The following is a 21,617-nucleotide window of genomic DNA, read 5'->3' as shown; positions in this document are numbered from 1 at the left end:
CCTATCACCGTATAGATGAGTGCTTTGAATGGCTTAATGAAGAAATAAATATACTATACTTTATCATGGTATTAGAGGCTCTACCAAGACACAAGATTAAACTTGGTTTGGCTACTTATTTTTCTAATATTTACTAATTTTTGTATGAAATGAAGCAAATATTACTCTGCAGTTTAACATAAAGTTAATTTTTAAAATTTATTTATTTTTTGCTGCATTGGGTCCACGTTGTTGTGCGCAGGCTTTCTCTAGTTGCAGAGAGAGGGGGCTACTCTTCGTTGCGGTGCGTGGGCTTCTCATTGCCCTGGTTTCTCTTGTTGCAGAGCACGGGCTCTAGGTGCGCGGGCTTCAGTAGTTGTGGCTTACGGGCTCTAGACCGCAGGCTCAGTAGTCATAGCGCACGGCTTTAGTTGCTCCACGGCATGTGGGATTTTCCCAGACAAGGACTCGAACACGTGTATTGGCAGGTGGATTCTTAACTACTGCGCCACCAGGGAAGTCCCTAACAAAATTAAAATGCTGTACTTTTAACCTCACAAGTCTTCTTTTTTTAATCTTTTTATCATGAAAGCTTTTAAACATACAGAAAAGTTGGAAGAATAGTAAATATTCCACAAACTTTCTTTATATATGTGTACAGTTTTGCCTATACTATTTGAAAGTCAGTTGCAAACATCATGACACTTTAAATACTTCAGCCTGCATCTTGTAAAAATAAGATCATTCCCCGGGATGACTTTCGATTCTTTTACCACAGCTAAGAGATTTAACAGTAATTCTATAATACCATCTCATATCTAATCTATGTTCAAATTTCCCCAATTGTCCCAAGAATTTCTTGGAGCTATTCAAAATTTATGTGTTGCCTTTGGTTTGTATGATTCTTTATATATATATATATATATATATATATATATATATATTTATTTGTTTGTTTGTTTGTTTGTTTGTTTTTGGCTGCATTGGGTCTTCATTGCTGCGTGTGGGCTTTCTCTAGTTGCGGCGAGCGGGGTCTACTCTTCATTGCGGTGTGCGGGCTTCTCATTGCGGTGGCTTCTCCTGTTGCAGAGCATAGGCTCTAGGTGCGCGGGCTTCAGTAGTTGTGGCATGTGGGCTCAGTAGTTATGCCTCGCGGGCTCTAGAGCTCAGGCTCAGTAGTTGTGGCACATGAGCTTAGTTGCTCCGTGGCATGTGGGATCATTCCTGGACCAGGGCTCAAACCCATGTCCCCTGCATTGGTAGGCAGTTTCTTAACCACTGCACCACCAAGGAAGTCCCTAAGGATAAACTTTTTTTTTTCTTGTTTCTTGTTTTTGGCCACGCGGCTTATGGGATCTTAGTTCCCCGACCAGGGGTAGAACCCAGGCCCTTAGAAGTGAGAGTGCAGAGTCTTAACCACTGGACCATCAGAGAATTCCCTGTATGATTCTTTACTTTCTTTTTATCTGGAATAATCCTGTATAATAAAGTATTTTCTGAGAAAAGTGATTGTAGTCTCAATTCGACCTGTTATGATTCAGCCTCTTAGGCTTTTTGTCATGCGTGTACACTGGAAGGCAGTGAGAGGAATTCTAAGAAACCAGTGGTTGTGATGCTAGAAATAAGTCTGACATGGGTTCCTTGTTACCTCATCGTTTTTAAGTGACTGCATTATAATAACGTCAAAGTTCATTATTAATATGGGTAGTCCACTTTGATATTTACCTTTTTCTGTATATCTCTTAGATACTGTGTTTTTTCACTTGCCACCCAGAAATGGAAATGGAGCCACTGTATATGGTATCTCTTGCTATCGACAAATTGAAGCCAAGGTACAGTTGAAATGAATAACACCAAAAAACACTAAAAAATTGTTTAATTGTTGGCCACTTAAGATGTAGAATTTGGGGAAGTACATAATCTTTATGTTTCATGTGGTACCTATGATATTGTTTTAAATTTTTATAAACCATGTAGCTCTTTTCTCTATAGTACCAGTTTAATTCACATGAATGTTTTTCTAAGTTGACATTGGCGACTAATTATATTTGTATTGTATAATATTTTGTACATTGTTTTTAGATATTGATACCAAAATTATCCATTTGTCTTCAAAATACTGTATGTCAATTTCATGGTGTCCTTGAGTTTTCTATTTCTAGTGTTTGGTATGTAACTTTAAAAAATGGAATGGTAATGAGTGTTGTATTTTTTTTTTAAGGAACATTCTAGAAGTAATGGAAAGTACTTATAGTAGCTGCAAACTACTTGCAAGTTATCTTAATTATATATAACTAAGATTTTGATCATTCTTAAACTTACCTTCCCGCTTAATGCCTAACTTACTATAATATCTCTAATTAATAAATTTAAATAAATCAAGATGGGTAGCTTCCCCTTTCCTGGTTTGCTTCTGTGCAGCACCGTTATTTTTGTGGTGGGGATACCCTTTCTGAGTAAAGATCTCTTTCCTCTTATGAAATGATTAATACTCTGAAGTAGTGAGCGCTTTTCAACCTCAGCTTCACGTTGGAATCACCTGGTGAGCTTTAGATACTTGGGATGACTAGGTCCCAACCCCAGAGATTCTGATTTAACGTTCTGGGCATCAGGAGTATTAAAAGTTCCCCGGGTGATTCTAATATGTAGGCAAGACTGAACTGCTGCTCTAAAACAATGGTTTTTAACCAGAACTACATGGAGACTCTTTTTTTTTTTTTTTTTGGCCAAGAGACTTTTGTGTTTTTTTTTGGCCACAGCGTGCGGGATCTTAGTTCCCTGACCAGGGATCGAAGCTGTGCCTCCTGCAGTGGAAGCACAGAGTCCCAACCACTGGACTGCCAGGGAAGCCCCAGAGACTTTTTTTTTTTAATTTAAGTGTACTTGCCGGGCCTTTCCTTCTACAGACTGAAGTAGAATCTCTGGTAGTAGATCCTAGGCAGTTACAAAGTTTTAAAAGCTTCCTCAGGTGGGTAATTAACTTAGTAAGTCTTTAAAAATTTTCTTTCAGCTTTTATAATGAATGTTTCAAACACGCAGATAAATTAAAAGAATTGCACAATAAACACCTGTATACCCACCATCTACATTCACCAGTTGTTAATATTCTACCACATTTGCTCTGTGTGTGTGTGTGTGTGTTTCCCTCAAGCATTTAAAAGTAAACTGCACGAATAAATCCCAGCATACCCAAAGTAGTTAACTACCGTGAAATAACCCTCCATGCACAGGGCCTGGAACATAGGACACACCAAGTAAATGTTTGTGGTTCAAATGAATAACAGTTTAAAGATAAAGAAACCTGCGAATAATTACACATTTGATTTCTTCATGTACCTTACATCTTATTAGATGAGATGAATTGAGCTGCTGCCTTTCTTGGAAATCTGTTCCTTTCACTACCTCTTATCCCCTGTAAATTGTATAACCACTAGTAAAATTATTCCTCCGATGCTGTTGTCATTAACAACAGTTCTCATGCTCTACATAGACAGCCTTTAAGTGGCATTTCATACTGTCTGTCTCCGACACCTCCTAAGTCTGACCCACTCCAGAGTATATTGGGGTTGCCCATTTCTCCAGGTTGTTCTCACCTCATCTGATAACCAGACAGATAAACCAGATATCAGAGAGCCCTAGAGCCTAGGAGAAAGCCTTTCCTTTCCTTTTGAACAAAGCTGAGACCCAATGGATGAATCCAATCAAGGTAAAGAGGCAGAAACAGATTGAGGAAAGGCTCTACTCTTGATGTAATCTAATGACGAATCATCAGTCCTCAGGCAGTTGAAGACACTGAGACCCCATTGTCCTCAGGACAGATCCAAGGATACGTCAGGCAGTACACTAGGGGGGAAGAGTCATTCTTACTGCCCTCACAGCCTTACCTGAGGTTGATCAAGTCCTGTTTCCTACTAGCAGAGAACTGCAGATATCTCATGTAGTCATCTTCAGAATCACCGAGGCTTGAGTTACGGCTCAGGGCTGGGCTACAATACAATACGGGTGTGCCAGGATAGACTCCAGTAACGTAGAATAACCAGCTTAACAAAACTGCTGACAATTCTTCCATCTCTGGAGAAACAAGCTGTTAAACTGTCCCTTTCTCATCAGAAACATTAATCTCCGAAAGGGGTGTCCATTTTAAAACCAGAACCAGGGATGACTGATTTGCATTATGGATGTGGCTATTTACACATCAAGTAATCTCCACCAGACTGAATTCCTTGAGAGTAGAGATTGTCTCTCACTGTTATGTTCCCATTGCCTGCCAGATTCTGGCAGAGTGCTCTGGCTGACACTTATTCATTCAATAAATACCTTCTGAGATTCTCAATAAGTGCTTTTAATTAAGTGTAAGATACTTTTTCTGATTGCTGTGTTATATTGAAAAATAATTATTTTTAAATATGTCCATGAAATATTTTTAATAATGACTATTTGTTTATAATAGGCATTGAAGGTACGGCAAGCAGATATCACCAGAGAGACCGTTCAGAAAAGTGTCTGTGTTCTAAGCAAGCTGGTAAGAGACCAAATAACCTGTTAATGTTAAACACTCATGGCAGGTTTTTATTTGATGATAAAGCATTATTAGAATGAGGAGAGGTTTATGAAAACAGTGATATATTAAAATTAGTCAGAGGCTTATTGTTGATGCTCTTGCATCTCCTCTTTGCCTTTCAGCAGGTTCACTCTCATTTCCCCTCTGCCCAAAACTAGTTAAGAGGGAGGAAATCTAATAGATCAGTTTTGGGGAAGGAGGTTGATACGTGAGCAAAATGAGGCATCTGATATATTTAATTTATCCAGCTTTGTTTTGTTCTCGAGACTGTAGATAAGTAATATTTTACTAAAATTCAAAGTATCATAATTACTCAGATTTTATTGATGATACAAAAGTGCATGGCTCTTTGCAGTGAAAAATTGTATCCCTAGCTTGCTCTTTAAAAACAGAAAATGTGTGGGCTTCCCTGGTGGCGCAGTGGTTGAGAGTCCGCCTGCCGAGGCAGGGGACTCGGGTTCGTGCCCCGGTCCGGGAAGATTCCACATGCCGTGGAGCGGCTGGGCCCGTGAGCCATGGCCGCTGAGCCTGTGCGTCCGGAGCCTGTGCTCCGCAACCGGAGAGGCCACAACAGTGAGAGGCCCGCATACGGCAAAAAAAAAACCCCAAAAAAACACACAAAAAACTGAAAATGTTTGAGGAAAGGAAATGACATAATGAATTGTACTATAACAACACTTTAAAATTGTTTCTTCTCTGTACAGGTTGATCAGATGCAAGTTTATAATCATTTTAACTTTTTAGTTTTCAAAAGAAAATATATAGCATTTCTTATTTTTCATAGCTATCTCTATTAAATCATTTGTGATGTCCCATTTGTATTATTAATGGGTTAATAACACCTTTACCAGTAACACCAGATGCCTAGTTCTACATGTAAAATATAGTCCCCCCACTTCTGTTTGTGGGAAAAAGTATCTAGATATCTATCATATTAATTAACTTAGATCTATATGATTACTGAGTACAAATGTGTCTGCAGTTAACCTAACGCAAAACAGAATATTTCATTAGCCTAGTCACCAAGAAAATTATGGTTTTATTTAATTATTTCCTCTGCAGTTGTTCCAATTTCTTATATTCACAGACAATTTAAATGTAGCTTGCTTAGTACTAAGCTTTAAAAAAAAAACCTGAGTGAGAATAATTTAGTACTATGAACCTTACTAATAAGATTTTGAGGATCAGGATATTTGTTCCAAGATAGTAATTTTTTTGTTTTTTGGCTGCGTTGGGTCTTCTTTGCTGCACGCGGGCTTTCTCTAGTTTGCAGCAAGCGGGGGCTGCTCTTCCTTGCGGTGCACGGGCTTCTCATTACAGTGGCTTCTCTTGTTGCAGAGCACAGGCTCTAGGTGCGCGGGCTCAGTAGTTGTGTGCGTGGGCTTAGTTGCTCTGCGGCATATGGGATCTTCCCGGACCAGGGCTTGAACCCATGTCCCCTGCATAGGGGGCGGATTCTTAACCACTGCACCACCAGGGAAGTCCCAAGTGATTTTAAATATAGGGCAAGAATAGTCTCCTAGAAAAGGAATGGTTATAAAAGACTTCAATATCAGAAAATTGGTAAATTGCTAACCTGATTATTCCTGTACACAGTTTCTAGAAGGGTAGCCTGAAAAAATATACATTAGTGAATTATTGTTTTTTAATGCTGGACCAGATGACCAAAGTATAGGAGTGCTGGATATTGAATAAACACAACATGTTGAAAGGCTTCCTGAATTAATTCTTCAAAGAACAGTAATAATAAGTGCCATTTCTCAAGTGCCTATATGTCAAGTATTCTATACCAGGCACTTTTTTGACATAGTTGTCATTTTAATCCTCGTAAGAAGAGAGATCTAAGTATTTATTGTTCTCATTTCACAAATAAAGATATATCTCAGAGAAAAAATGTCTAACTCTCATGAACATGTAACTGCTATGTGATAAAATTGGGGTGAAAAGCCAGTTTTATCAGACAGATAGAGCCAGCTCACACAAAAATGTTTGGTGGTTCATAGTGCATTTTAGTCTATATATAAAAATATATTTAGATAGAAATAATGATATATTAACTGGGATATTGGGGGAGAAAACTATTCCAGTATTACTTGTTTTAACTAATTAGAGTATATATTCAGCATTAGTCTCTGCATCCTAAAAAGGACACAGAAACCAGAAAACATCTAGAACAGAACATAAAAGGATGGAAATGGTAGGAAGAAGGTTTTAAATAGAGAAATAAGAATTAAGGAGTAACTTTTTTCAGATATACAAAAGAATATTATATAGGATATTATAAAGGACACAGACTAGTTGTTTTAAGCCTCTATAGAGGGCAAAGAAAGGGGAAATGAAAGCAAATTTAATCATGAATGTTCAACTGAATATAAGAATTAGTGCTATAAGGATGATTAAACGTTACTACAAGCTAGCAGAACAGTGTGCAGGATTACGATATGTTTTAAATTTTATGATAATGGTGACTAGCATTTAAGTGCTTTCTATATGCCAGATACTCTAGAAAGTGCTTTTACCTGTGTTATTTAATATGAGAAAGCCCCAGAAGATGTACTGTCTTTTCATATACCCATATTCACATCAGTCAGCAGACGTGGAGAGGTTAAGTGCCCAGAGTTACGTGGCTGAGTGACCGGAGCAAGACCCAGGAGGCCTGTGCCCACTCTCAGCCCCGGTGCTCTGAGTGGGTCAGGCACGTTGCAGCTGCAGTCCGGGAGCTAGAACAGTGACTTACGTTCAGCTGTGAATAATAAGATACTAAAGTTGTCAGTAACTTTTTCCTTCTCAGTCTTTTCAAGTTAAAAAGTCGTGGGGTGTTTGTTTTTTTTACTATTATCAAACTAATGGTAATTTCTCTTTTTCTTTAAGCCTCTCTATGGCTTACTTCAAGCAAAACTTCAACTCATTACGCATGCATATTTTGAAGAGAAGGATTTTTCCCAAATTTCCATTCTAAAGGTAACTTTATCCCCCCCCATAGATGTGTGTGAAGACAGATTGATGAATCAACTAGATTTTTAATAGTGTGAGATAATCATTTATTAGCTTAAGAAGGACATTCTTGTTTGAAAATAATATTGAAGAGCCAATGATCATCCCAAAATGTACAGTTCATACTTATTAAACTTAATGAAACCATCTTTTATTAGAAAATAATGATTGACAGTTGACTATGACATAAATGTTTCTGTTAATGGATAATAGCCCTTTCGCTATGGCATTTCTTCTCTACATTTGTTATGTTATTAATACACTGAGCAGTATGTTTATATATCACATTTCTGGATCCTAACTCCCATACTAAAAAGCACAGAAAAACCACATTCCTACTTTACTGAAGATGGATAATATGTTTTTCTTGAGGCTGCCATGGATGTATAGAATATGGATCTCTCCTGGATTCTAGTGAGAGTAGGACAGTTAGTTATTTAGCAAGGAAGTAGAGGAAATTTATCCTAGGAATCCGTACCACCATGGAAATGAATCAAGCTCTGATATGTAGAGGAAGAGAAGGAAGGATTGCTGGAAACTGGCAAGTTTCAGAGAGACAAAATTGCCTCAGTTAAAGAACCAATTTTCCCTTGGTCATCCTATTTCTAATTCAGTGTCTAAAATGATAGTAAAGTGTTCTAAACTGAATTTTTATTTTATAGGAGCTCTATGAACATATGAATAGTTCCCTGGGAGGAACTTCATTAGAAGGATCCCAGGTATATCTTGGTAAGGCACTTTTTTACAAGTCAGAAGAAATGCCCTCATTTCTTTTTGTTTGGCATGCTGAGTTGCATGTAAAACTTCATGATAAGAATTAGTTTCTATATGGGATCTGAATTCTCCAACATTTGATGCTGCTGCTTCCTTAAATATCTTCTTAGACAGTATTTGCATTAAGAAGGGTTGTAACATACTTGTATCAAAATTTACAACTATTATTGTATAAGGAAAATTTCTGCTTTTCAGAGTAATAATGGAAGTTTGTTTTCCTTACATTAATGCTGACCAGGTCAATTCCCTGTCATAACACAGAGGGAGAGCAAGAGAGAGAGATCTGCTTATTAGCTCTTTTCTATTCTAAGATTTTTCAAGTTGAGGGTTTTATGCTATTTTGACAACCCAGAACATGCATTCGTGTGTTAGGCACTCAATAAATGTCCTTTTCATGTTTAAAAAAAATTGTTGATCACATAGTGATTTACGCTTGCTCAATTCCCATTTTAGCATGATGTAGCCAAACCCTGGAACTTCACTTTTGCAATCCTGTGTGTAATGTAAGCTGGTTACAAAGCTCCTATTCTGAGAATATGTTTTTCTCTAAATTAATTTATCTTGTCTTATGGCAGATGATCAGAGAAGATTGTGATTCAGAAATAGTAGCCTATGGGGTGTAGTGACCAAAAACCATGTTTAAATGATTGATTGCCACAGTAGTACAAGCTTCATAGTTTCTAAACTTGGGTAATTTGTAAGATGGCTGGAAAATGGGGAGGTGTTAGAGCTGCATGACCACAACACGAGCCACTAGCCACATGTGACTGTTTACATTTAGATTAGAATTAATAGAAATTAAATAAAATTTAAAAATCAATTTGTTAGTCACACTTGCCATATTTCAAGTGCTCAGTGGCCACATATGGCTACTCTATTGAACAGTGAAGATTTAGAACATTTTCATTATTGCAAAGTTCTATCGCAGTGCTGTTTGTTAACAGTATTTGATAAATTCTGATTATGTGTGTGCATAATAGATATTACATAAATATTTAAATATTTGCATATTCCTACTTTTACCTGCCTTTCTTTTGAGGAGGTTAAAACTTTCTTTGACAAAAACAGTAGTTGGTAGTCATAGATTAGCTTTTTTATTTTTTTTTTAACATTATAGGTCTATCTCCTCGAGATCTTGTGCTTCATTTTCGACACAAGGTATGATATGTTATTTAATTTATGACGTACTAAAATTACTTAACTGGGCAAATTCCATGAGCTGCATGGTCTAATGCAGAGCGTGGCATAACTGTTTTAGTTTTTCTGAGACAGCTGTCATAGTGATACAAAGTTGAAAGTGTTCGTAGTGCTTATATGATAGAAATTTCTAAAAGTATACAAATAGTGTCATTTATTTCTGTGCAGGATAGGATACTTTTTTCTGTGGTTTTTGTAATTTTGGATATCATGAAATCAGAGTGGAAAAAAACTTCTTTTTTTCACAGGATGTTGAGTATCATTCCCTGTGCTATAGGACCTTGTTGTTTATCCATTCTGTATATAATAGCTTGCATCTACCAATCCCAGACTCCCAATTCACTCCTCCCACACACACACGTGGCAACCACAAGTCTGTTCTCTATGTCTGTGAGTCTTTCATAGATAAGTTCATTTATGTCATATTTTAGATTCCACATATAAGTGATATCTATAGCATTTGTCTTTCTCTTTCTGACTTACTTCACTTAGTATGATAATCTCTAGGTCCATCCATGTTGCTGCAAATGGCATTATTTCATTCTTTTTTATGGCTGAGTAGTATTCTATTGTATATGTATACCACATCTAAAAGAAACATGTTTTTATCTTGCAGAGTATTTTATATGTTGCCCTGAGAGTGAAACATTTTCCAGTAAAATATCTATGCTTATATCTTTTGATCTTTATTCTTAAGGCATCTGTGGACTGGGACATAACACACATTGATCATTCACTTAACAGCTGTAATGAGTATCTGCTCTGTGAATGCCCTGGACATCCAGAAGTAAATGAATAGTACCTTAACTTTAAGGAGCTTACAGATATTTCAAGCAAAAATGGTGCAGCTTATTCCGAAAAGTGCAATTTGATAGCAATTTAAGTGGTATTCACATTTTTAGAGGACACAGGAATTTCTCAGTATAAGTTCATAATTTTCAATGTAGTGTTTAAAGCTCTAGAATTATTTAATATTATTGACTCAATGATACATGGTTATGTTTGAGGAGAGGCAAAGGCAAATGAAAAATAGGCTTGAGTTTCTTATTTTGATAGTTTTTTTTTCTTTCTTCAGGTCCTAATCCTGTTTAAACTAATTCTTCTTGAAAAGAAGGTGAGATTTGAATGTTTAGAATATTTAATATTTATTGACATTTCTTAAATACTATATAAAATTGAAACTAATGATAAAGTATAAATTAAGACTTTTTTGGCCATAAAAGTACAGTGGGCTAAAGCACATATTTTTGTCCACTACTATAGAAGTGTAAATTCATGCAGTCTTTTCTGGGGGCAATTTGATAGTATTCAGTTATCAGAATGGTTTTGACTATAGATAACAGAAAGTTCTCTTGATTGATTGATTGATTGCCATGCCGTGCCATGCGGCATGAGGGATCTTAGTTACCCTACCAGGGATCAAACCCATACCCCCTAGAGTGGAAGCACAGAGTCTTAACCACTGGACCACCAAGGAAGTCCCGAAAACTCAATTTAAATTGACTTAAAAAATAAGGAAATGTATTGGCTCGCTTCAGACTTCAGAGTGGATTGACTGAATGGTTTGACAATGTATTTAAATGCCTAGATTTTTTCCATCTCTTTGTTCTATGGTCCACGGTGCTTGCTTTATCTTGAGCCTAACTTCCCTTGTAGTGTAGGATAACTGCCAACAGTAATTGAAGTATGTGCTTCCTTAGCTATAACTGGTGGCAGAGATAATACCTCTTGGCAAACCATTTAATAAGGATTCTTCCTGTCAATTCCTTTGGGCCTATGAGGCCATGTGCCTACCCAGAACCAATAATTGGTGCCAAAGAAATGCCTGTACTGATTGGCTTAAACCTGGGTTCCATACCACTCTCTAGTACAAAGGGATGGGATTGCAATGATTTTAGATCAAAGATTTAGATGAGGGATTTTAGACCAAGAGTCTACACGCTAGGCCCCAGGGCCAAATCTGGTCTACCACCTATTGTAAATAAAGTTTTATTCGAACATAGTTACAGCCATTCTTTTCCTTATTGTTTATGGCTGCTTTTGCATTACAGTGGAAGAGTTGAGTAGTTGGGACAGAGACCAAATGGCCCACAAATGAAAAATGCTTACTATCTGACCCTCTAGAGAAGTTTGCTGACCTCTGGTTTAGAGTAATCAGGAGCCATCCCTGGATCTGTGGCCAGTTGTATACACTGTATTACTGTGCTCAGTAAAGTAGGGTGGAATGGATATTGGAGAGTCAGCCATTCACAATATCCAGTATATTTTGTTTCCATAAAAATGTTTATCCGTTTGGCCCAGTAATTGTTCTCTTAGAGGTTTAATTTCCAGAATTAATCTTAGTTGATGCAAAGCTCTATCTAAGAGATTCTTTCAGTCATTTATAATAATGAATTATCAGTGACTAAGTAAGTATTGATTTATTTTGTATATAATTTCCAAACAACAAAAAAGATTCTGGGTGGGTTTTTTTTATTGTTGTAAAGATGTTTCATGGCATGTTAAGTGAAAAAAGTTTGCCCAGCTACATATCAAGCCCATGATTCCAATTTTATAATTAAATATATATTAATTGAAAAGAGTAGGAGGAAAGACAGCAACAGTTTGGTGAGAATATTGGCTGTATTTTTAAGAAGGAAATACACTTTTCTGTATTCTAGCTTTCTGGATGAATATGTATTCTTTCTTCAAACAGAAAAAAAGTAAATTTTTAAAAAGTGAATGAAACTAACATGTACTAGTACAGTGTTTCAACCTTTCAAAATAGTTTATACTTGTAAAATACACATAACATATAATTAACCATCTTAACTATTTCTAAGTGTACAGTTTCATGGTGTTAAGTATGTTCCTGTTGTTGTACTATTATCATCCATCTTTAAAACTCTTTTCATTGTGCAAAACTGAAACTCTGTACCCATTAAACACTAACTCCTCGTTCTCCCTTTCTCCCACCTGCTGGCAACCACCCTTCTACTTTCTGTCTCTATGAATTGGGCTACTCTAGGTTCCTCATATAAATGAAATCATAAGTGTTTCTTTTTGTGACTGGTTTATTTCACTTAGCATAGTGTCCTCAAGGTTCATCCATGTACAACAGATGTCCGAATTTCCTCCCTTTTTAAGGATGAATAATATTCCATGTATGTACATACCACATTTTGGCTGTCATGAATAATGCTGCTGTGAACATGGGTCTATGTATGTCTCTTCAAGACCTTGCTTTCAGTTTTTTGGAGTGTATACCCAGAAGTGGTATTGCTGGATCACATGGTAGTTCTATTTTTAATTTTTTGAGGAACTGCCATCTTTTCCACAGTAGCTACATCACTTTACATTCCTAATAACAGTGCATAAGTGTTCCGATTTATTCTCATCCTCTCCAACACTTGTTATTTTCAGGTTTTTTGATAGTAGCCATCCCTAATAGGTATGAGGTGATATCTCCTGGGTTTGATTTGCATTTTCCTAATGATTAGTTATGTTGAGCACCTTTTCATGTGCTTTTTGGCCACTTGCATATCTTCCTTGTAGAAATGTGTATCCAAATCCTTTGCCCATTTTTAATCAGGTTTGTTTTTTTGTTGTTGAGTTGTAGGTTTCAAACTTTTTATTGCAACCCATAATAAAAAATGTTCTTCATTGAAACTTAGAGCACATGTGGATACATGTATCTGAAACAAAATTTTGCAAAATAATATTTAGCCTAGCCACATGCAGTGGCATTTATGATCAAGTAGACTTTATTTAATGTGGCAAATCACAGGTACACACTTTTTATATTGATTTAATAAAGTAAGGACATCTTTTAATGCAGTCTTGGTTTCTCTGTACTTGCAAAGCATTCAAATAAGCAATGTGTAAGGAGAGCACAGGAGATTATGGATGTTATGCTTTACTGGATATCACTTAGTGCCACTAAATGATTTAATCGTTTAAAAAAAGAAAAAACTCTCACCTGAGCAACTACGTGCTTGTTTTTTTCCTCTAGTTTAATTATCACCAGCGTTAGTTTTAGTGCAATATCTAACTGAACCCTGTTCCAGATTAATTTTTCTCAATTTTTATTCTGAAAAATGTCAAACCTACAGGAAAGTTGATAGAGTAATATATAATGAACACTTTATACCCTTCATCTGTGTTTATGAGTTGTTAACATTTTGCTTTTGTATTACATTGTTTTATATGTGTTCATTTTTCTCCCTGAATCATAATAATTTTAAAGTAATTTGTAGACACCATGGTACTTCATCCCTAAATACTTTAGGACAGCAGTCCCCAACCTTTTTGGCACCAGGGACCAGTTTCACGGAAGACGGTATTTCCATGGATTGGAGGCGGGGCAGGGGGGATGGTTCAGGCAGTAATGCGAGCGATGGGGAGTGGCATATGAAGCTTTCCTCGCTCGCCGGCCGCTCACCTCCTGCTGTGCAGCCTGATTCCTAACAGGCCCTGGATATATTTCTTAAGCATAAGGGTACATTCCTACATAGACAAAATATCATTTTCACATTCAAGAAATTTAACATTGATATAATAAATGCTATCTAATGTACAGTCCATTTTCAGATTTCCCCAGATGTCATAATAATGTTCTATAAGCTGGTTGCTTTTCTTAATCTGGAGACCAAGGATCATTTATTGCATTGTTAGCTTTCTTTAATCTCAAACAGTGCCACCACCTCGCTCTTTTTTTGTTTCTCTTTGTTTTTATGACATTGGCCTTTTAATTTTTTTTTTTTAAGAATCCAGATTAGTTGCATTATAATATTAGATTTGTCTGATTGTTGTCACTAGTTTCAGATTAAATTTTTTTGGCAAGAATACAGGTGGTGGTGTGTCCTTCTCGGGGCATCACATCAGGAGCCCCATAACTGTTTGTATTATTATTGGCAATGTGAAATTTGATGATCTGATTCAGGTGGTGGTTGCCAGGTTTCTTTAAATTAGGTACTTGTTTTTTCTCTTTGCAATTAATAGGTAAACTGTGGGTTGATAAATTTGAAGATATGTGAATATCCTGTTGCCCAACAACCTTTCACAATAGTTTTAGCATCCATTGGTAATTTTTACCTGAACCATGATAGATGCTTGGTGATTTTCTGATTCTATCATAAATTCTGTATGTTTTAGCTATTATACTTATGTAAAGAAGAGTTTTCCCCCTCCCTTCTTTTCTTTTTTCTTGTTTTAAAGTATCATTGTGGACTCATGGATTTTCTGATTTAATTTTGATTGACTCCATTTCAGGTTCTCTTTTATATTTCTCCAGTGAATAAATTGGTGGGTGCCCTGATGACGGTGTTATCCCTTTTTCCAGGTAAGAGCGTAGCGGTTTCTACTCTTCCTTTTTATAATTTGTCCTGGACCTTTTTTAAAAAAAATTAATTTATTTGTTTATTTTTGGCTGCATTGGGTCTTTGTTGCTGCGCGCGAGCTTTCCTTAGTTGCGGTGAGTGGGGGCTACTCTTCATTGCGGTGCGTGGGCTTATCATTGTGGTGGCTTCTCTTGTTGCAGAGCACGGATCTAGGTGTGCGAGCTTCAGTAGTTGTGGCACATGGGCTCAGTAGTTGTGGCGCCGGGCTTAGTTGCTCAGCGGCATGGTGGATCTTTCTGGACCAGGGCTTGAACCACTGTACCACGAAGGAAGCCCTGTCCTGGACTTTGTTTTTTTTAATATTTATTTATTTATATTTTTTTGAATTTTATTTTATTTTTTATACAGCAGGTTCTTATTAGGTATCTATTTTATACATATTAGTATGTATACTTATTTATTTTTGGCTGCATTGGGTCTTCGTTGCTACCCGCGGGCTTTCTGTAGTTGTGGTGAGCAGGGGTTATTCTTCGTTGTAGTGCGCGGGCTTCTCATTCCAGTGGCTTCTCTTATTACAGACCATGGGCTCTAGGCACGTGGGCTTCATAGTTGTGGCACATGGGCTCAGTAGTTGTGGCTCGCAGGCTCAGTAGTTGTGGCGCATGGGCTTAGTTGCTCCACTGCATGTGGGATCTTCCTTGACCAGAGCTCAACTCCATGTCCCCTGCATTGGCAGGCGGATTCTTAACCACTGCTCCACCAGGGAAGTCCATGAACCTTTGAATGATAAAAATTTTCAAGGAAAAAGTGGTTAGGGTTACCATTCTATTTTTTTTTCCTCCAGAAGTTTATTTATTTTTATTTTTTAAAGAAATATTTATTTACTTATTTGGCTGCACTGGGTCTTAGTTGCAGCACGTTGGATCTTCGTTGTGGCACACGGGATCTTTTAGTTGAGACATGGGGTAATCTTTTTTTAATTAATTTATTTTTAAAAAATTTATTTTATTTTTGTCTGTGTTGGGTCTTCGTTGCTGCACACGAGCTTTCCCTAGTTGCGGCAAACGTGGGCTACTCTTCATTGTGGTGCACGGGCTTCTCATTGCGGTGGATTCTCTTGTTGCAGAGCACAGTCTCTAGGTACACAGGCTTCAGTAGTTGTGGCTCACGGGTTCTGAGTGCAGGCTCAGTAGTTGTGGCGCACGGGCTTAGTTGCTCCATGGCATGTGGGATCTTTCTGGACCAGAGCTCGAACCTGTGTCTCCTCTGGACCAGAGCTCGAACCTGTGTCTCCTGCATTGGCAGGCAAATTCTTAACCACTGTGCCACCAGGGAAGCGACATGAGGGAATCTATTAGCTGTGGCATGTGAGATCTAGTTCCCTGACATTTTCACTTTGGCTGTAGGTTTCTCTTTTGTCTGACATTTTCTTTTCTCTCTCATTTTTTTTTAATTTTTTTATAAGCAGGTTATTATTAGACATCAATTATATACACATCAGTGTATACATGTCAATCCCAATCTCCCAATTCATCACACCACCACCACCCCACCCCCCGCTGCTTTCCCCCCTTGGTGTCCATACATTTGTTCTCTACACCTGTGTCTCTATTTCTGCCCAGCAAACTGGTTCATCTGTACCATTTTTCTAGGTTCCGCATATATGTGTTAATATACGATATTTGTTTTTCTCTTTCTGACTTACTTCACTCTGTATGACAGTCTCCAGATCCACACAAGTCTCTACAAATGACCCAGTATTGTTCCTTTTTATGGCTGAGTAATATTTCATTGTATATATGTACCACATCTTCTTTATCCATTCGTCTGTCGATGGGCATTTAGGTTGCTTCCATGACCTGGCTATTGTAAATAGTGCTGCAGTGAACATTGGGGTGCATGTGTCTTTTTGAATTATGGTTTTCTCTGGATATATGCCCAGGAGTGGAATTGCTGGGTCATATGGTAGTTCTATTTTTAGTTTTTTAAGGAACCTCCATACTGTTCTCCATAGTGGCTGTATCAATTTACATTCCCACCAACAGTGCAAGAGGGTTCCCTTTTCTCCACACCCTCTCCAGCATTTGTTGTTTGTAATTTTCCTGATGATGCCCATGCTAACTGGTGTGAGGTGATACCTCATTGCATTTCTCTAATAATTAGTGATGTTGAGCTGCTTTTCATGTGCCTCTTGGTCATCTGTATGTCTTCTTTGGAGTAATGTCTATTTAGGTCTTCTGCCCATTTTTGGATTGGGTTGTTCTTATCTTTAATATTGAGCTGCATGAGCTATTTATATATTTTGGAGATTAATCCTTTGTCCATTGATTTGTTTGCAAATATTTTCTCCCATTCTGAGGGTTGTCTTTTCCTCTTGTTTGTGGTTTCCTTTGCTGTGCAAAAGCTTTTAAGTTTCATTGGGTCCCATTTATTTATTTTTGTTTTTATTTCCATTACTCTAGGAGGTGGATCAAAAAAAGATCTTGCTGTGATTTATGTCAAAGAGTGTTCTTCCTATGTTTTCCTCTGAGTTTTACAGTGTCCAGTCTTACATTTAGGTCTCTAATCCATTTTGAGTTTATTTTTGTGTATGGTGTTAGGGAGTGTTCTAATTTCATTCTTTTACATGTAGCTGTCCAGTTTTCCCAGCACCACTTACTGAAGAGACTGTCTTTTCTCCATTGTATATCCTTGCCTCGTTTGTCATAGATTAGTTGACTGTAGGTGCGTGGATTTATCTCTGGGCTTTCTATCCTGTTCCATTGATCTATATTTCTGTTTATGTGCCAGTACCATATTGTCTTGATTACTGTAGCTTTGTAGTACAGTCTGAAGTCAGGGAGTCTGATTCCTCCAGCTCTGTTTTTTTCCCCTCAAGACTGCTTTGGCTCTTCAGGGTCTTTTGTGTCTCCATACAAATTTTAAGATTTTTTTTTCTAGTTCTGTAAAAAAAATGCTATTGGTAATTTGATAGGGATTGCACTGAATCTGTAGATTGCTTTGGGTAGTATAGTCATTTTCACATTATTGATTCTTCCAATCCAAGAACATGGTATATCTCTCCATCTGTTTGTATCATCTTTAATTTCTTTCATCAGTGTCTTATACTTTGCTGCATACAGGTCTTTTGTCTCATTAGGTAGATTTATTCCTAGGTATTTTATTCTTTTTGTTGCAATGGTAAATGGGAGCGTTTCCTTCATTTCTCTTTCAGATTTTTCATCATTAGTGTATAGGAATGCAAGAGATTTCCATGCATTAATTTTGTATCCTGCAACTTTACCAAATTCATTGATTAGTTCTAGTAGTTTTCTGGTGGCATCCTTAGGATTCTCTATGTATAGTATCATGTCATCTGCCAACAGTGACAGTTGTACTTCTTTTCCAATTTGTATTCCTTTTATTTCTTTTTCTTCTCTGATTGCCGTGGCTAGGACTTCCAAAACTATGTTGAATAATAGTGGTGAGACTGGACATCCTCGTCTTTTTCCTGATCTTAGAGGAAATGCTTTCAGTTTTTCACCATTGAGAATGATGTTTGCTATGGGCTTGTCGTGTATGGCCTTTATTATGTTGAAGTAGGTTCCCTCTATGCCCACTTTCTGGAGAGTTTCTTTCATAAATGGGTGTTGAATTTTGTCAAAAGCTTTTTCTGCATCTATTGAGATGATCATATGGTTTTTATTCTTCAACTTGTTAATATGGTGTATCACATTGATTTGCATATATTGAAGAATCCTTGCATCCCTGGGATAAATCCCACTCGATCATGGGGGTGTTGGTCACTTAACATCCTTTTAATTTGTTGTTGGGTTCTGTTTGCTAGTATTTTGTTGAGGATTTCTGCATCTATATTCATCAGTGATATTGGTCTGTAATTTTTTTTTTTTTTTTTTTTTTTTTTGTGGTACGTGGGCCTCTCACTGTTGTGGCCTCTCCCGTTGCGGAGCACAGGCTCCGGACGCGCACGATCAGCGGCCATGGCTCACAGGCCCAACCGCTCCGCGGCATGTGGGATCCTCCCGGACCGGGGAACGAACCCTCATCCCCTGCATAGGCAGGCAGACTCTCAACCACTGCGCCACCAGGGAAGCCCCATGTAATTTTCTTTTTTTGTAGTATCTTTGTCTGGTTTTTGTATCAGGGTGATGATGGTGGCCTCGTAGAATGAGTTTGGGAGTGTTCCTTCCTCTGCAGTGTTTTTTTTTTTTTTTTTTGCGGTACACGGGCCTTTCACTGTTGTGGCCTCTCCCATTGCAGAGCACAGGGTCCGGACGCACAGGCTCAGGGGACATGGCTCATGGGCCTAGCCGCTCCGCGGCATGTAGGATCTTCCTGGACCGGGGCATGAACCCATGTCCCCTGCATCGGCAGGCAGACTCTCAACCACTGCGCCACCAGGGAAGCCCCCTCTGCAGTTTTTTGGAAGAGTTTGAGAAGGATGGGTGTTAGCTCTTCTCTAAATGTTTGATAGAATTCACCTGTGAAGCCATCTGATCCTGGACTTGTGTTAGTTGGAAGATATTTAATCACAGTTTCAATTTCATTACTTGTGATTGGTCTGTTCATTTCTGCGGTGTCTCTTGTAACATCTCCTTTTTCATTTCTGATTTTATTGATCTGAGTCCTCTCCCTCTTTTTCTTCATGAGTCTGGCTGGCTAATGGTTGATCAATTTTGTTTATCTTCTCAAAGAACCAGCTTTTAGATTTATTGATCTTTGCTATTGTTTTCTTTGTTTCTATTTCATTTATTTCTGCTCTGATCTTTATGATTTATATCCTTCTGCTAACTTTGGGTTTTGTTTGTTCTTCTTTCTCTAGTTCCTTTAGGTGTAAGGTTAGATTGTTTGAGATGTTTCTTGTTTCTTGATGTAGGATTGTATAGCTAAAAATTCCCTCTTAGAACTGCTTTTGCTGCATCCCATGGGTTTTGGATCGTTGTGTTTTCACTGTCATGTGTCTCTAGGTATTTTTTGATTTCTTCAGTGATCTCCTGGTTATTTAGTAACATATTGTTTAGCCTCCATGTGTTTGTGTTTTTTACGTTTGTTTCCCTGTAATTGATTTCTGATCTCATAGCCTTGTGGTCAGAAAAGATGCTTGATATGATTTCAATTTTCTTAACTTTACTGAGGCTTGATTTGTGACCCAAGATGTGATCTATGCTGGAGAATGTTCCATGAGCACTTGAGAAGAAAGTGTAATCTCTTGTTTTTGGATGGAATGTCCTATAAATATCAATTAAATCTATCTGGTCTGCTGTGTCACTTAAAGGTTGTGTTTCCTTATTAATTTTCTGCCTGACTGATCTGTCCACTGGTGTAAGTGAGGTGTTAAAGTCCCCCACTATTATTGTGTTACTGTCAATTACCTCTTTTATAGCTGTTAGCAGTTGCCTTATGTATTGAGGTGCTCCTAGGTTGGTTGCATATATATTTATAATTGTTATATGTTCTTCTTGGATTGATCCCTTGATCATCATGTAGTGTCCTTCCTTGCCTCTTGTAACATTCTTTATTTTAAAGTCTATTTTATCTGATATGAGTATGGCTACTCCAGCTTTCTTTTGATTTCCATTTGCATGGAATAGCTTTTTACATCCCCTCACTTTCAGTCTGTATGTATCCCTAGGTCTGAAGTGGGTCTCTTGTAGACATCATATATGTGAGTCTTGTTTTTGTATCCATTCAGCGAGCCTTTGTCTTTTGGTTGGGGCTTTTAATCCATTCACATTTAAGGTAATTATCGATATGTATGTTCCTATGACCATTTTCTTAATTATTTTGGGTTTGTTTCTGTAAGTCCTTTTCTTCTCTTGTGTTTCCCACTTAGCAAAGTTCCTTTAGCGTTTGTTGTTGAGCTGGTTTGGTGGTGCTGAAATCTCTTAGCTTTTGCTTGTCTGTAAATCTTTTGAGTTCTCCATTGAATCTGAATGAGATCCTTGCCAGGTGGAGTAGTCTTGGTTGTAGGTTCTTCCCTTTCAACACTTTAAATATGTAGTGCCACTTCCTGCTGGCTTGTAGAGTTTCTGCTGAGAAATCAGCTGTTAATGTTTCATGAATTCCCTTGTATGCTATTTGTCGTTTTTCCCTTGTTGCTTTTAATAATTTTTCTTTGTCTTTAATTTTTGTCAACTTGATTACTATGTGTCTCGGTGTGTTTCTCCCTGTGTCTATCCTGCCTGGGACTCTGTGCTTCCTGGACTTGGGTGGCTATTTCCTTTCCCATGTTAGGGAAGTTTTTGACTATAATCTCTTCAAATAATTTTTCGGGTCCTTTCTCTCTCTCTTTTCCTTCTGGGACCCCTATTATGTGAATGTTGTTGCGTTTAATGTTGTCCCAGAGGTCTCTTAGACTGTCTTCATTTCTTTTCACTTTTTTTTCTTTATTCTGTTCCACAGCAGTGAATTCCACCATTCTGTCTTCCAGGTCATTTATCCGTTCTTCTGCCTCAGTTATTCTACTATTGATTCCTTCTAGTGTATTTTTCATTTCAGTTACTGTATTGTTCATCTCTGTTTGCTCCTTAATTCTTCTAGGTCTTTGTTAAACATATCTTCTTGATCTTTGACTCCGATCTTTTTCTGAGGTCCTGGATCATCTTCACTGTCATCATTCTGAATTCTTTTTCTGGAAAGTTGCCTATCTCCACTTCATGTAGTTGTTTTTCTGGGGTTTTATTTTGTTCCTTCATCTGGTACATAGTCCTCTGCCTTTTCATCTTGTCTATCTTTCTGTGAATGTAGTTTTTGTTCCACAGGCTGCAGGATTGTAGTTCTTCTTGCTTCTGCTC

The 21,617-nt window shown here is 37.6% G+C and overlaps 1 protein-coding gene across 3 annotated transcripts in view; it reads left to right on the top strand.

The window, feature by feature from the left end:
* The window catches only part of AVL9 (AVL9 cell migration associated), a 63,903-nt gene that overhangs the window by 19,520 nt on the left and 22,766 nt on the right, over positions 1 to 21,617 (top strand). For 2 of the 3 annotated variants that reach the window (XR_016394210.1, XM_089917024.1), the window contains exons 3-9: positions 1,726 to 1,811; positions 4,430 to 4,501; positions 7,412 to 7,501; positions 8,197 to 8,263; positions 9,426 to 9,466; positions 10,581 to 10,619; positions 14,756 to 14,825. Coding sequence is in view for 2 of the 3 variants with exons in the window: in XM_089917024.1 (XP_089773150.1) it covers positions 1,726 to 1,811; positions 4,430 to 4,501; positions 7,412 to 7,501; positions 8,197 to 8,263; positions 9,426 to 9,466; positions 10,581 to 10,619; positions 14,756 to 14,825 (465 nt within the window). In the remaining variant the exon portion in view is untranslated. The remainder of the gene's footprint in view (positions 1 to 1,725; positions 1,812 to 4,429; positions 4,502 to 7,411; positions 7,502 to 8,196; positions 8,264 to 9,425; positions 9,467 to 10,580; positions 10,620 to 14,755; positions 14,826 to 21,617) is intronic. The other variant, XM_089917025.1, reaches the window with a different exon arrangement.

Source organism: Delphinapterus leucas, chromosome 9 (genome assembly GCF_059928025.1).
Source record: "Delphinapterus leucas isolate spDelLeu-1000000601 "Yukka" chromosome 9, BTC_Dleu_Yukka2, whole genome shotgun sequence".
In the NCBI taxonomy this organism is placed as follows: Eukaryota; Metazoa; Chordata; class Mammalia; order Artiodactyla; family Monodontidae; genus Delphinapterus; species Delphinapterus leucas.
Note: the sequence above shows the minus strand (reverse complement) of the source record. Positions and strands in the feature narration are given on the sequence as shown.